At 35.7% G+C, this 16,062-nt stretch overlaps 1 protein-coding gene across 2 annotated transcripts in view; it reads left to right on the top strand.

Moving 5' to 3' along the window:
- Positions 1 to 16,062, top strand: part of RPTOR (regulatory associated protein of MTOR complex 1) — a 528,996-nt gene that overhangs the window by 94,876 nt on the left and 418,058 nt on the right. For both annotated transcript variants that reach the window (XM_069064093.1, XM_069064092.1), the window contains exon 3: positions 8,336 to 8,418. In XM_069064093.1, coding sequence (XP_068920194.1) covers positions 8,336 to 8,418 — 83 coding nt within the window. The remainder of the gene's footprint in view (positions 1 to 8,335; positions 8,419 to 16,062) is intronic.

Below are 16,062 nucleotides of genomic sequence, written 5' to 3'. Positions count from 1 at the left end.
AGAAATAATGAAGTAGAAACATTTCCTCTAAAACCTTTGTGGGGGCAGGAATGTGTTCCCCTCAACTTTAGTTTCTTTATGATAAGGTTACTTATCTTGTAGGTTATAGGAATGCTATGAATCTACTATAGCTAATTGTCAGGAAAGCATTTAAAAGTGCCCTTCTACTATCCTTGTAGATAAGATGGAGTGATGTGGGCAAAAAGATAGTAGCCTTATGTTACTGAATGACTGGCCTCAAAGAAAACATCTAGGACCCTCAGTGGATGGTAAACTCAATCCAGGTTAACAAAGTTATAACAGAAAAACACACTATGTGATGGCAGGCTGTGTTGAGAAGCAAAGTATCCTCAATGGAAGGAGTGAGTGACTCACTGCCCTTCCCAGATTGGATCACATTTGAAATATTGTGTTTACTTCTGGATAAATGACTTTGACAGACTGTTGCATGACCAGAGGAAGCTGATGAGGATGGTGAGTAGATTCACAAGATTTTAGAGGTGTTATGGATGTCAGCAGTAGTCTATCCTTTTTTGTATCCCCAGTGCTTAGCACAATGCCTGGCATACAGTGGGCACTTAAGAAATGCTTACTGTCTAACAATACTTGAAGAATAATCTCCTTTACAACATACCTGAGAAATGCTTATCTAGACTTTGCTTAAATTCTCAGAGTTACAGGCTTACAGGGAGCCCACTTGCTCCTGAGCTGGACCATTCCAACTATATTTGGATACTCTAAATATTTTTTATTACATCTAGCCTAAATTTGCCATTTTGCTACTTTTACCAGTTACTCCTAGTTCTGCCATCTAAGTCAAACAGAACAATTCTTCTCCATGAGAGCTTTTCTAGTACTTGGAGAAAACTGTTATTTTTCCCGAGTCTTCTCTAAGCTAAATATTTATAGTTTTTTTAACTGGATCATCATGTCATGGCCATCCCTTAGCCCCTTCACTGTTCTTATTGACCTCCTCTGGATGTTCATAAGCTTATAAACTTTCTTCCAAACTTTAGTTTTCAGAACTGACCACAGTATTTTAAATACAGTTTGACCAAGGCAGAACACCATAGGACTTATTCCTGGATGCAAATAGCATCCCTCTGTCTCCACACTGTCCCAGCATAAACTTGGGACAGAGCCAAGATGGCAGAGTAAAAGCAGGGACTTGCTTGAACTTACCCCCAAACCCCTCCAAATACCTGTAAAAATGACTCTACACAAATTCTAGAGCTGCAGAACCCACATAAATGGCAGAGTGAAACACATCTCCAACACATAGTCTGGAAGATCAACAAGCAGGGTATATTGCATCAGGCTGGGAGAGGAGCCAAGGCTGGAGCAGACCACGGGACTGAATCACTGGCAGCTGTGGTGGTTTTCAGACTTCTCAATCCACAAACCCTGAGAACAGTGTGGAAAGTCAGTCGGGGAACTCCGTGGGACTTGAGTGAAAGAGGAGTGCTGTGCAACCCCAGCCCTGGGGTGGCTGAGGTGGCTGCCTCAGTGGTGGTGACAGCAGCAGCAGTGGCAACAGCTGCTTCCGTTGCTCTGGGCCCAATGATGGTGGAGAATCCAGCAGTTGATACAAAACCCCAGAAGCCTGGGACAGCATACCCACTCCCTCCCCCAACTTCCCCCCGTGCCCACTGGAAGCAGAGTCTTGACTTGACAGGAAGTTAGAAAATCAAGTATTTGACTGGGAAGATGAATAAACAGTGGGGGAAAATTCAGATTATAGAATCTTACTTTGGTAACAAAGAATAACAAAACTTGCAACCAGATGACAACAAAAGTCAAAGCTCCTATATCAAAAGCCTCCAAGAAAAATATGAATTGGTTGCAGGCCATGGAAGAACTTTAAAAGGATTTTGAAAATCAAGTAAGAGAAATAGAGGAAAAATTGGGAAGAGAAATAAGAGTGAAGCAAGAAAATCATGAAAAATGAGTCAACAGACTACTAAAAGGAGACCCAAAATAATACTGAAGAAAATAACACTTTAAAAAATAGACTAACTCAAATGGTAAAAGAGGTCCAAAAAGCCAATGATGAGAAGAATGCCTTAAAAAGCAGAATTGGCCAGATTTTTCCATTTGGAATTTCAAAAGCTCACTGAAGAAAATAATTCCTTCAAAATTAGAATGGAGTAAATGGAAGCTAATAACTATGAGAAATCAAAAAATTATAAAATAGAACCAAAAGAAGGAAAAAATAGAAGACAATGTGAAATATCTCATTGGAAAAACCACTGAGCTGGAAAACAAATCCAGGAGAGATGATTTAAAAATTATTGGACCACCTGAAAGCCATGATCAAAAAAAGAGCCTAGATATCATCTTTCAAGAAATTATCAAGGAAAACTGCCCTGATGTTCTAGAACCAGAGGGTAAAATAGAAATGGAAAGAATCCACTAATTGCCTCTTGATCCCAAAGGGAAAACTCCTAGGAATATTGTAGCCAAATTCCAGAGTTCCCAGGTCAAGGAGCAAATATTGCAAACAGCCAGAAAGAAACAATTTGAGTATTTTGGAAATACAATCAGGATAATATAAAACCTAGTAGCTTCTACATTAAGGGATCAAAGGGCTTGAAATATGATATTCCTGAGATCAGAGGAGCTGGGATTAAAACCAAGAATCACCTACCCAGCAAAACTGAGTACAATACTTTAGGGGAAAAATTAGGCATTCAGTGAAATAGAGGACTTTGAAGCATTCCTTCTGAAAAGACCAGAGCTGAATAGAAAATTTGCCTTTTAAATACAAGACTCAAGAGAAGCATGAAAAGGTAAGCAGGAAAGAGAAATCACAAGGGACTTATTAAAGTTGAATTGTTTACATTTCTACATGGAAAGATGATATTTGCAACATATGAGACCTTTCTCAGTATGAGAGTAATTGGAGGAAATAGGTAAGTAGATAGATAGATAGATAGATAGATAGATAGATAGATGATTGATAGATGATTGATAGATGGTACAGGGTAAGTTGAATATGAAGGGATGATATCTAAAATTAAGGTGTGAGAGAGGAATATATTGGGAGGATAAAGGGCAAGATAAAATGGGGTAAGTTATCTCACATAAAAGAGGAAAGAAAAAGGTTTCACAATGGAGGGAAAGGGGGGGGGTGAGAGAGAATGAGTGAACCTTACTCTCATCAGATTTGGTTTAAAGAGGTAATAACACACACTCAATTGGGTATCTTACCCTACAGGAAAGTAAGGGAGAAGAAGATGGTGGGGCGGCGGGGTGAGATGATAGAAGGAAGGGCAGATTAGGGGAGGGAGGGGTTAGTCAGAAGCAAACACTTTTTTGAAAAGGGACAGGGTCAAAGGAGAAAACAGAATAAGTGGGGGGCAGGATATGATGGAGGGAAATGTTGTGCATTAACTGCCCATGTATAACCTATATTGAATTGCTTGTCTTCTCAATGAGGGTGAGTGGGGAGGGAAGAAGGGAGAGAATTTGTAACTCAGAGTTTTAAAAATAAATGTTAAAAATTGTTTTTATGTGCAACTGGAATATAAGATATACAGGCAACGGGATAGAGAAATCTATCTTTCCCTACAAGAAAATAAAGGGGAAAGGGATGAGGGAGGGAGGGTGCGTGATAGAAGGGAGGACAGACTGAGGGAAAGGGTAATCAGAATGCATGCCATCTTGAGGTGGGGGGAGGGGAGAGATCAGGAGAAAATTTAGAACTCAAAATTTTGTGGAAGTGAATGATGAAAGCTAAAAATAAATTTATTTTTTTAAAAAGCATAAACTTGAGGCCCTTTACCATCTTGTGAATACTCTAGTTTCTTAAAGATCTTTCTAACCTTAATCTCTACTTTGAACCCCAGTCTTGAATCTCTGTTTAAAACCTGTAGCATCTCACATTCCACTTGTCTAAACTCAATTCATTATCTTCTTCCCTGCACCCTCTTCTTTTTCTAATCTCTTTCCTCCTAGTCACCTAAGTTTGAAATCTCTGAGTCCTCTTGCACTTTTTTCTTGCTCTTCCCACTCCCCACTTTCCTCCTTCCTATCCTTCATACAGTCAGTTACCAGGTCCTCTTGGTTCCACCTCTGTACAGTTTCTCTCAACTGTTCACTTGTTCATTATCACTGATACCACCTCTCAATTCAGGTTCTCATTTCTGAGCTGAACTGGTGTGAAATCTTTCTTACTGACTTTTCTTTTTCTTTTCCATTTTAATTCTTCATGTAACAACTCAAAATAATTTTTCTAAATCATAGATTTGGCCATGTACTCCCCTTACTCAGGAAATTCAATGTTCAGAGAAGACTCTTTGGCAAAAAACGTAATCTCTTTAGTCAGTAAATATTTATTAATTACCTAATATGTGCCAGGTACTGTGCTAAATTCTTTGGATACAAATAAAATCAGATAGTTAAAGTGCTTGCAATCCAGTGGGGGAAAACAACACACAAAAGAAGCTGAGAAGGTGATGGGAAAGTAATGGAAAATGCTTGACACAAGAGCATGATGTCCCCACAACAGTGTAGCTGATGGGCAAGGGGGAGAAAATTGTGCAGAGCTCCCTTCTTAAATAGAGATTCTGGAGCCTGTGGCCAGAGGGTGCTTATGAGATGTGAGTACCAGGCAGATTCAGTCTTGCAGCATAATGAGATTTCTCAATGATGAGCTTCCTGGGGAAGATTGACATGCTGGAGAGGGCTAAAGAAGTAAAAAAAATCCATACAGCTGGTGGGAAATGTGAACACCTTTAGCCTGGCAAGTAAGTATCTGTGGAGCCTTCCATATAAGAACTAGTTGAAGGAACTGGGGATAGAGAACCTAGTGAATAATAGGCCTAAAGGAAATGATTGATTGCTAAATAACCTGAATCAGAATAATGCCTTTGACACTAAATAATTGTATGACCATAGGGAAATCTTTTAAACTCTCTTCAAGCCTCAGTTTCTCCATCTATAGAATGAGAACGAGAATGCTTGTAGAACTCTTATCTAACAAGTAAATTGTCTCTGAAACTACCGTAAGTGTTCAGTAATTGTTTTTACAATAGTAACATTACTGGTCCTCGCAGTGTGAGGACTTTTAAAGAAAAATAGTCACCTAGATATTCAATTTCTGGTATGTTTCCTTGAAAAAGTTTCATTTATTTTATCACACATCATATGCGTGTGCTAGAGCTATGACCTTTATTTTATCTGCTAATCAATAAAGAAGATAAATGCAAATATATACAATGTTAAATGACAAGATAATATAGGAGGGAGGGCACTAGCAATTGGAAAGATGAATGAACTGTGTCTTGAAAGGAAAAGAGGAATTCTTTGCTTGGAAGTGAGGAGGGAATGCTTTGCAGGCATGGAGGATGGCCAGTATGAAGGTATGGAGAGGGGAAATGGAGTCTTGTGTATGAGGAACAGAGAAAAGGCAAGTTTAGTCTAGATTGCAGAGTGTTGGAGGGGGAGTATGTTGGGACCAGTTTGTGAAGGGCTTTGAAAGCTAAATAGGCGTTCATATTTGGTTCTAGAGATAAGAGAATCATTAGAATTTATTGAGAAGGGAGTGTCATGGTTGGACCTTCCTTTATGTAAAATAACATTGGCAGGAGTGTGGAGAATGGGCTAGAGTGGACAGAGTCTTGAAGCAGTTGCAGTAGGTAAGAGATAAAATTGAAATAAATTGGTAGCCCTATGAATAGAGAGGAAGACTCAGATTGTGGAGGTATACAAAGTAAGATTTAGCTACTTGGGTGAGAGGGAGAGTGAGGAGCTGAATTGGGAGCTTTGAAGAATGTTTTACCTTTACCAAAAGAGGGGAGTTTGGAAGACTTGTGATTTGGGGGAAGAGAGGGAGACATTGAGTTCAGTTTCAGACATGCTGGGTTGAGATGTCTCCAGAACATCCAGTTTGAAATTTCATTATGTGATGTGAATTTGAGGTATTAGGGCTCAATGTACAGGTCTTAGCAAAGTTACAGTGCTTATCACAGTGCCTGGTACATAATAGGTATTTATTATAATAAATACTCATTGAATGACAGATCTTTGAGTCACTGGCATAATTAATAATTAAACCTGTAGAATCTGATGAGGCTACTGAGAGTACAGAAGGGAAAAAAAAGTCCTTGGACAGAGCCTTGGGGAGCCCCCAAAGTTAGGAGACTTTATGTTAATGTTAAGTTAGGAAAAGAACTGAAGCAGTTTGACAGGTAGGAGAATCAGAGAGAGTATTAGAGACCCAGGGAGAAGAGAGTATGTAACAGGAGAAGATAGTCAATAGTGTCACATAAATGCAGTATCTTTTGATAAATAAGAATGAGATCTGAGAAAAGACCATCAAATTGGGCAATTGAGGAATTATATTTAACTGTGGAGAGAATTTTTTCAGTTATGATGAAAGTGAAAATCAGATTGCAAAGTGTTGAGAATTGAGAGAAGTGAAGACAGTAAGAAGACAGCTTTTTTTTAGTTTGGCTAAGACGGGAGTGATATAGTATGAGAGTTTGAGGTAATAGTAGGATCACATGGAGGATTTTTTTAAAGAATGGGAGACATTTGAGTATGTTTGATGGCAGTATTGAACAATGGGGATAGAGAAGTGATGATTGAGGTTGCACTCTGTTGGACAAAGGCGGCATGGAACGTAGAACCATTGGCTTTGACAAGGAGAAGGACCATCTTATTGTCAGAACCTGGGGCAAAGAGTAGGGAATGATGTCAAGGAGTTTTGAGGTAAAACCTCTGTATGTGAAGAGGGGTTTAGCAGTATACTGATCAATCACCTTTTTGTTTTCACCAGATGAAATAATTCTTGGTTCATTCAGTAAAAAGGGATGAGAAAGCCCAAATGGTACACTTATTTTTTAAAAAAAGAAAAAATGATATGGCCAGTTTTGGTTCACCTCTAATTGAGTGTTCAGTGTAAGAAATATATCTGTTGGGGGGAAGGCAAGTCATAGGAGGGAAGGTAACGGGTAGAAGTAAAGTAGAGGAGGCAGAAGGGATAGGAAACAAGATGTAATCATACATAAAAAACAAAGATCAGAAGTAGAACAGGTTTGGGAAAGTATATGTCTGTATATGTATGTGTGTATGTGTATGTATCTATAGCTAGAGAGAAAAATATCTATACTTTATTCTAGCCTTCTGGGGGGAGTTTGCAAGGAAGGCAAAAAAAAGAACAAAGTAAAAACATGCACAGCAGAGAACAAAAGAAAACTGGCAAGGAAGCAAAGAAAAAATAAACAATTCTCAACCTGACATTTATCCTTTCTTGAAATGAAATTCTATTGTTACATATTTTGAATCCTTTCTCATGTCCTGCTATGCACATGTCATGCTTTTTTTTTCTAATTTTATATTCAAATTCCAGTATTTAAGTTTATGTTACGTTTTTGTTTCTTTATTTTCTATTTGTGTTCTGGCGTTTGAGTCTTAAAATTTTGAAAAAAATAATACATCTGTTATCAAGACATGTAATGAAATTCTGCACATCAACATCTTGGTAGAATATTTGTTTAAAAACCCTTTGAACGAAATATGACTTCATAAGTTTTACTGACTGCTTTTTTTTTTCTTAAATCAGTAAGAGATCATGGTAGACTGACTGTTTTGGGGAGACTGGGAGACAGAATGACAACCAGTTATGAGAACATGTGTTGATGGGGCTTTATATAGGCACAAATACTTTTGATAGTATCCTTTATTTTAAATATTGATAGTCTTGTATCCTCTGTTACATTTAGATGGAGTTTAATTGAAGGACATTATAATTACGGATATGAAATTATTTTAAAGTAAACTTTTTTGGTCAGAATAAATAAAATGGAGATTTAATAGTGTTTACAGATAAGAAGTTAAAAGTGAAGGTACCCCCTTTTTAAAGAAAAAATTACATTTGAGTTTAAATATTCTTTTTTCAGCTTTCATCAGTTTTTTAGAGTTTGAGGTTGTTTTCTCTTAAAGCCATTCTCGAAAAAATTGAGCAATATTTGTATAGACTTCTATGAAATGTCCTTTTAGGTGTCTGAGACAATATAACATCATTTTCTCTCAGCACACATGCAAAAAGGTGAAAATGTACATTTTTGTGTGTAGACTTTTCTACTACCATGACAACATGATTTTTTAAAATAAAACTATTGCAAAGTACATTTTAGGGAGGAGATTAATTTTTGGATATTTGAACCTAATTAATAGCACTAAAAATCTGGCCAGCTTTAAGGAAAACTTGGTCTTTGTTAGTATAAATGTAGATAGAAGTAGCTTAGAAATGAATTATATAATTAGAAAACTGCCCTTGAGGAAGACAATTCATGTGATGACTTCTTTTTTCCTGTTTTTTTTTTCTTAGATCCTTTGTCAATGGGTCCTCAAAAAGCTTTGGAAACTATTGGTGCAAATTTACAGAAACAATATGAAAATTGGCAGCCAAGGGTAAGCTTTAATTTTTTTTGTTCTTCCATTTTTTCTTAATGTGGATTTTAGTATCCAACTAATGATCTAAATGAGAATATTATAGACCTCCTTTACCTGTTGCAAAATGTGATCACTTATTGCAACTATTATTGCAACTATTCACGGGAGAACTAGATTGTCACTGGGTCTCATATCTTGTCTGTCTTGATAATCACAAACCATACAAGTTGTTTAACTTGCTTTTTGACTCAAGATGTATTGGTTGTTGAACTGATGCATTTCCCTCTGAAGCTTTTAAAATTTCCACATAGAAACTTTGCTATAGTGGTCTATGTTTCCCCTAAATCATGGTTGCATTTTTCCACTGGAAAAGTACTTTTGGTACCACCTAACATTGTATAGTTGACACCTCTTTGGTTCAAAAGGAAAGTTTTTTGAGGGGTTCATTTGCCAATTACCATGTTTACTATGATTTATAGTGTTTGTGTTCATTTAGATCAATGTTATGAAATGATACTTCTGTCATGTTATCTTTTAAGATCTTAGGTTCTTTTCAAGAAGCTGGAAGCCTTTCTCCCTCATCTAACCTTTCTCATTAGCTAGTTTAAAGATTTGATGGAAGATTTCAAAGCTTTAAAAGGCTTTTTGGATGTACTATTATATTTAGCAGTACCTTCACATACTTATTATCAAGACCGTCAGCTCTTTAGAAGGAACCTTAGCAGTTCTCATTTTGAAGTGAAGAAGTTGAGGTTTAAAGAAATGAAATGATTCACACCAGTTCACAACTAGTCAAGAGCACCTCCAAACAGAAGCCCATTTTCCTGGGAAAAGCCCAAGTTCAGTGGTTTGTTTTCCCGCTACACGTAGTATTGTAACTCTTTCCAGTGAGAGTTTATGAAGTGAGCAACTTAAGCAACCATTAAGTGTATGCCTTTTCTGACATTTGCTGCTTTTTACATGTCACTGATAAAGTTTCTCTGCATTTTCTTGTTCCATGAGTCTATTGGGAAATAACATTTTACAAAACAGTTTACAAATCTTCCTGCTTCAGATTTCTATTAGTTTATAATTGTGTCCTAGATTTTAGGAAATCCCATTTGTAATTTATTTACTGCCAAAGAAAGTGATGTCAGAGATGAATTTGGTCTTTTTTCTCCCTCACATTGCCCTTAAATCTTTTCTGATGTTGTGCAAAGGTGATAATGGACTAATTGGTAAGTAAGTATCCCCATATCTCTTCTATTTTGCATTTGTTTCATTTGTTAAGTCAATAATAATGGATTTTAGTTTTTCTGAAAGAAGTTTGCATGTCCCTTTTTAGTACTGAATTTTTTATATGAAATTTATATATAGAAATCCAGGAGCATGTATAATGTACTTGTCTAGACTATGGTATTCTTTAACAGTTCATGTGAACAATGTGGGGGTGTATGGAGTGAAGTGAACAGAAGTATTTTAATGAATTATTTCTCTAGGAATAGTAGGAAAACCTATTATCAATGGAGATTTCTTTGAGAACTTCTAAGGTACAATGAAATTTCAGCTGAGGATAATGACTCATATAGGCATGAGTGGGGCTAGACAAACATTTTAAGTTTAAAAGCACTAGTAGTCTTGTCTGTATACAGATGAAATAATAACACTGCTAAAGACTTCAAATAATAATAGTAAAGACTTCAAATTACTGAGGTTTTAGTGTATTTTAACACATATTAAAGGAATACCTCAAGAGACACTTTTTATTCTTCTCTTGCATTTGGTTTTGTAGTTGTAAATACGCCTCTATACCACAGTTTTTAACCCTGAGAAAAACTTTAAAAAAACTTTTGAAACCATGAATTTAGATCGCCTGATCATGTCCTTTAGAGAAGGATTTTCAGTGGTTTTGCTAACTGACTTTTTAATTACTAATTTTGTAAGAAAATACAGTCAGCTGGTATATGTTTGTTTAACATTCTAAAATTCTTTTGTTCTTTAGGATCTTCTTTGTTCATAGGGTACTAAAAGTTGATGTGCTACCAATTCAATATTAATTAACTAACTAATCAATTAATGCTTTTTGGAGGGCAGTTGGGGTTAAGTGACTTCCCCAAGGTCACACAGCTACTTTTTGTGTTGTGTCTGAGGCCAGATTTGAACTCAGTTCCTCCTGACTCCAGGGCCGGTGCTCTATTCACTGCGCCACTTAGCCGCCCCCAATTTAATATTAACTTATTTTATTTATTTATTTTTTAAAAGCGATTGGAGTAAAGTAACTTGCTCAAGGTTACACGGCCAGTTATTTCTGGGTGTGGTGCTAAGTGTCTGAGCCCGGATTCAATCCCAGGTCATCCCGACTATGGGGCCGGTGCTCTTACGCACTGTGCTACCTGGCTGCCCCAATTTAATATTAATTTAATCAGAGAAGTAAGCAAGTGTGTTTATATTGGTGCATAGTGTGCTGGCTAAACAAGGCCTTACACCAACCCTTTCTCTGAATGCTTTTTGGGGAGTTAATCTGTACCATAGCAACAAGGAAAACTCTTCTAAGAGAAACAATTTGAAATTGGTGACTATTTAGAGATCATAAAGACAGAAGAATACAGAAATAGTAAGAAGAATTTATAGTATGTACAGTAAAATGTGTATTTTAGGATAGTGAACCTAAATGTTAACTATTAAATTTTCACATGCACAGTGGAGATTTTAGAAGCTGATTAAAGAATTCTTAGCTAGAAAAAAATAAACAAACCCAAACAAGCCAAACTATCTTTGTGCAGAAAAGCCTGTTTGTTCTGTGGTGTGGTGGATGCCATTTCAAATATAGGGTACAATATGGAAAAAGGTATTAATCCAAAAGTGAGATTACATGGTCAACTAATAATGAGCAGTCTGAGATCTATTTTGTAGGAGAATCTTGTAAAGAATTTAGGAGCAAGTGCTTATATACCAGAGAAAATTTTACATTTTCTCCATAATAATCGTGCCCATTAGACTTGTTTTCAGTTGTAAAAAAAATTTTTAAATTTGCTTCAATTTATAGTAGGTGTCTTTCATTTAAAAAGACATACCGAAGATAATCAATACTGTATGATTCTTCTGTCTAATGACGAAAGCTGTACCTCCCCTGTATTAATAACCAAATACCTCAGTGCACAAGAAAGTACATCTTTGCTGCTTAATAATTGAGTTTAGTTACAGTAAAGCAGAGTGAGAGGACTGGCTTCTAGTAGCAGCAGGTACTCAGTGTGTGGGAAGACCTCCTGCTGCCTTGTAGAGTTTCCACTAAACATGAGACAGTTACCAAGCTCAGATGTTTGTGTGCAAGGTGCCTCGTTCTAAACAGTAAATCACTGCCCTTGGAATCATTGCAAAACTAAACACGTACCACTTTATTGCACTCAACAGAGCTCTTGAATTTTCTGCAGTAATAAAGAGAAGTTGATGTGCCATCTGCAATAAAACAATGGGGACATTATTGAATTTCCTTTTGAATTTATCTCTTTCAAGAATTTTCTTAATGAATTAGGAGTTCTAGTGCTTTAATATAGAAGTAATTTAGGTGCTAGAGGTGGTAGGAAGTCTTTCTCTGCTGTACCTTATACCCTGCTCCATCCCCCTGCATGACCCCCTACATTATGCTCCAAATCTGGAAGCCAAAATCATGATATACTTAGTTGGATTTAATTTTAGATTCCCTTTACTTAAAAATAAATTTAGATTAAAATAGATGAGGATAATTAATCAAATGTAAAATGTCAGCCTATGTCCAGTACTTCTCAAATTAGTACACTTTGATGTAAATATTAATAAGTTTTTTCTTTATGTATTATTTATTTTAAAAATTCACAAAGTGTTACTCAATCTGAAATAATATCTGTCTTGTCATGTTGAAATTGTTGCTTGCTCTCAAATTTATAGTAGCTGGATATGAATTAGAAAATATATATACTTTTAAGAGCATCTTCATTTATAGATGAGCAGAAAACTGACCAGTAACACTAAATGTCTTAACTCCAGAAAGAGAAGCTTGATGATTTATTACTGTATAGGTGCCAAAGATCTAGTCTTGTGTTCTTATTTTTTAGGCCTTCACTAATGACTTTTTAATAAATTTTGGTTTATGAAAAAAATTAAAGAAACTGAGTAGATCATATTCCTTTCTGAATGTTCCCAAACTGAATTTGGCATGTATTCCCTTGCCCAACCTCATTGAACTACTTTGTAAATAATTTATCAGTTTGCCACTGCTTGAAGTACTTATGATTAAATTTAAGATTTTGTTTTATTGCCTTTTAGGTATATAAATTTGTGTACTGCAAGAGGAATGAGGAAAAAAAAAACCATGCCTAGTGTTGCTTCAGCTGCAAAATACTGCAGTTAAATAGAACTCACTCATTTCATTGCAAGTCTCAAATGAAAGTTTTATTGAGAGATGGGAGCAGGAGATTACAGAACTAGGGCACAGAGTAAAGAATTTCTCTCTCCCAAGAATTTTCCTAATGAATTAAGAGTTCTGTCAGTTCAGTGTGGAGATAATTTAGGTACTGGAGCTAGTGGGGAAAAAGGTTCTCCTTCTCTCCTCCCTTCTCCTCCCCTACCCCCCCACATTGACCTGGCTCCCAAAAAAGTATGTTCTAAATCATGTAGCCAAAATCATGACACATTTACTTGAGTTTAATTTTAGTTCTCCCTGGCGACTTAAATAGATTTAGATTAGAATATTTATAGTATACTAAAATAGATGAAGGAAATTGATCAAAAGTAAGGTGTCAGCATATGTGATGTTTCTTCCAAATGAGTACACTTTGAGGGACTTTGACATTTAGATGTTGTATATAATGTAGGGAATATTCCATTATCATCTTAACTGAAGTATGTGAGTAAAAAAGTCAAATTATTACTGTTTTGATGTATCTGGGGCTTTTGTTATTGGCCATGGACTTTAGGGAAATGCTGAACAGACATCTCGTTTTTTTTTTCAGTTTTTTATAGAGGCTATCGAGCACAAAGATTTCCAAGCTTTGACAACTCATGCTATTGGTGTGATGATTTACTGTCCCGAAAGGTTCCAGACGATTTACTAGTCAACCCCTCTCTCGGGTTACAGAGTTATACTCATACTACATTTGAGGGCACACAGTCAATTTTTGATTATCCACTTGTGAATTTAATACTTCGTACATTATGCTTGGCAGATTTAAAATTCCAGGTTGTCATCCTTTTTACCCTTATTCCTTAGGTCTCATTTTGTGGTTTAGAAACTAAGCAAAATATAATTAGGAAGAGAAGTCAGTCACTCAAAAAACCTAAACAAAACTACATTTCAGAGCTACATTAGAGATACTTTTTAAATTACCTGGCTGATGGGCTTTTCCCTTGCCTAATGATCATTATCAAGTACTTATTAATTGCGAGTTGATGTGTACCTTGTTCAAGAAGATGATTCAGTTGGTAGTCACTCTCAGTATGGGGTAAATGAGAAGACTTTTGCATAAAGACTTGGAGAGTTTATCTTGGATTTCAGCCATAAGCACTGCTGCTTGTAGGAATGATATTTGTGTTTTTTGACTCTTAAGATTCATGATTTGCTGTGCCAGAAGCCATGGTGAAATGAGAGGTAACCTATTTCTCATTGTTAGGGTTATCTGTCTGCTAAGGTGGTTTATACAGAACTCAAATAGTTTTGTTATTTTGCTTCATGTTGCATTATGGATGTATCATATTGGATTGATAGTAAAAATAAGTATAGGTGTTATTAATTCTCTGGACTGACCAAAAAATTTGCATTGGCAAGTAAATGGGAACAGCTAAGTGGCACAATGGACAGAGGAACCAAGTCTGGAGTCAGAAAAGACCTGAGTTCAAATTTTACCTCAGACACTTATTAGCTGTATGATCCTGGATAAGTCACTTATCCTGTTTGCTTTATTTGTGAAATTGGGATAATACTAACACCAATTTCTTAGTGTTCTTGTGATCTATTGAGATGATAATTGTAAAGTGCTTAGCAGGGTGACTGGCACATAGTAAGCATTATGTAAATGTCATTTGCTTTTATTATTATCTCTTAGATATATAGGGAGCCTGCCTCTTGAAAAGGTCAGTGCCATTGTTTATTCTGGGTTTTACCAGAATGTACCACAACTTTATATAGGTTGATTTAATGGTACATCAGATTTGTATAGGTTACTTGTTGCTAGAGTCAGTTGTAGATAATATGAGGAAGCATTTTATTTATACATTCATAAGATCAAGATCCTTCAAATCACATTAATAGTGGGTGACTTCAGTGCAATGGTTGGCTAAAGGTGAAGACAGAAAGAAATACATGGGAAACTAGGTTCAGTTGAAAGAAAGAGGAGAGGCAAAATATTTGAAAATGATATAGAAACTTCACTGTTTTACATCAAAGAACAAAGTTGACTGCATTTTTATAGAGGGGAAGAATTATTTATATGGTTGTTATCTTTGAGTCACCTCTGTTTTTTCAACCATTTGCTTTGGAAAGATAAGTATTTGTAAAAAAAAAAGTAACTGAGAAAAAGCAAAATGTTTAAATTATTTAATCAAGTATTTAAAGTAAGTTACTGATTTTTAAAAATGGGCAATGGACAACAAAAATGACACATCAACTATAATATTTTTATCCAGAAATTAAAGCAATAGAAATTAATTTTCAGAGGAGACCAAAAGAGTTCAGAAAGTATCTTTCTTAACAAATTCCTGACTTGTTAAACAGAAAGAGGTATCTGCAAAAGGCAACAAAGGTTTACCATTTAAATCTTAGGAAGAAAAGTGATTGTTGATTATAAGCAGAATCAACTCATAAAAAAAAGAGAGAGAGATGCAGTGGAGGGTAAAAACAGTTTATAGAAAACTTGTAACTATATCCAACTATGAAAAATTATCCTGAAGGTCATTCAAAGAGGAATATAGAAAAGAAATGAAAAAGATTTTTTAAAAATGTTACCAAACTTCTTTTCCATCAAGAATAGTGGAAATACCACACTTAGGCCCTAATATTTCAATCATTAGCCCTAAGGCTTATTATTAGCCCTAAGGAGCTTATAAAGTAGATAAAAAAGCATTAAGTAAAGCAAAGCAACTGTATTGAATCAATTTATTTCTGTGTTGGAGATGATGTAATTGTGAAGACAGTGAGGACCAATATATGTAACATTCAAAGAATAATTACAACATCACATAAACTTTCTACAAAACTAGGAAAATTAAGTAATACTACCAAACTCCTTCCAGTAATATAGTTAGAGCTTTTATACCTTAGCCAGGGAACAACAAATCAGAGAAAGTAAGCTGTAGACCAGCATTCCGATTGAATATTGATGGAAAAATATTAAATATTAAGCACTAAAGCTACAAAAATATTAAAAAGACTATATACTGGGGTCAGCTAGGTGGCGCAGTGAATAGAGCACTGGCTCTGGAGTCAGGAGGACCTGAGTTCAAATGTGACCTCAGATATTTGACACACTCACTAGCTGTGTGACTTTGGGCAAGTCACTTAACCCCAGTTGCCCTCCAAAAAGAAAAAAGAAAAAAAGAAGACTACATACTTTAACCAGTTTGGATATGCAGGATTGGTTCAATATTAGGCAAACTATAAGCATAAAATGCCACATTTGTATTGATAACAATAAAAATAATTATATCAAAACA

This window comes from Petaurus breviceps, unplaced genomic scaffold (genome assembly GCF_028583685.1).
Source record: "Petaurus breviceps papuanus isolate PSGF00001 unplaced genomic scaffold, PetGlider_PUasm1.0 90617, whole genome shotgun sequence".
NCBI classification, from domain to species: domain Eukaryota; kingdom Metazoa; phylum Chordata; class Mammalia; order Diprotodontia; family Petauridae; genus Petaurus; species Petaurus breviceps.
The sequence above is the reverse complement of the archived record's forward strand: the minus strand, read 5'-3'. Positions and strand labels throughout refer to the sequence as shown.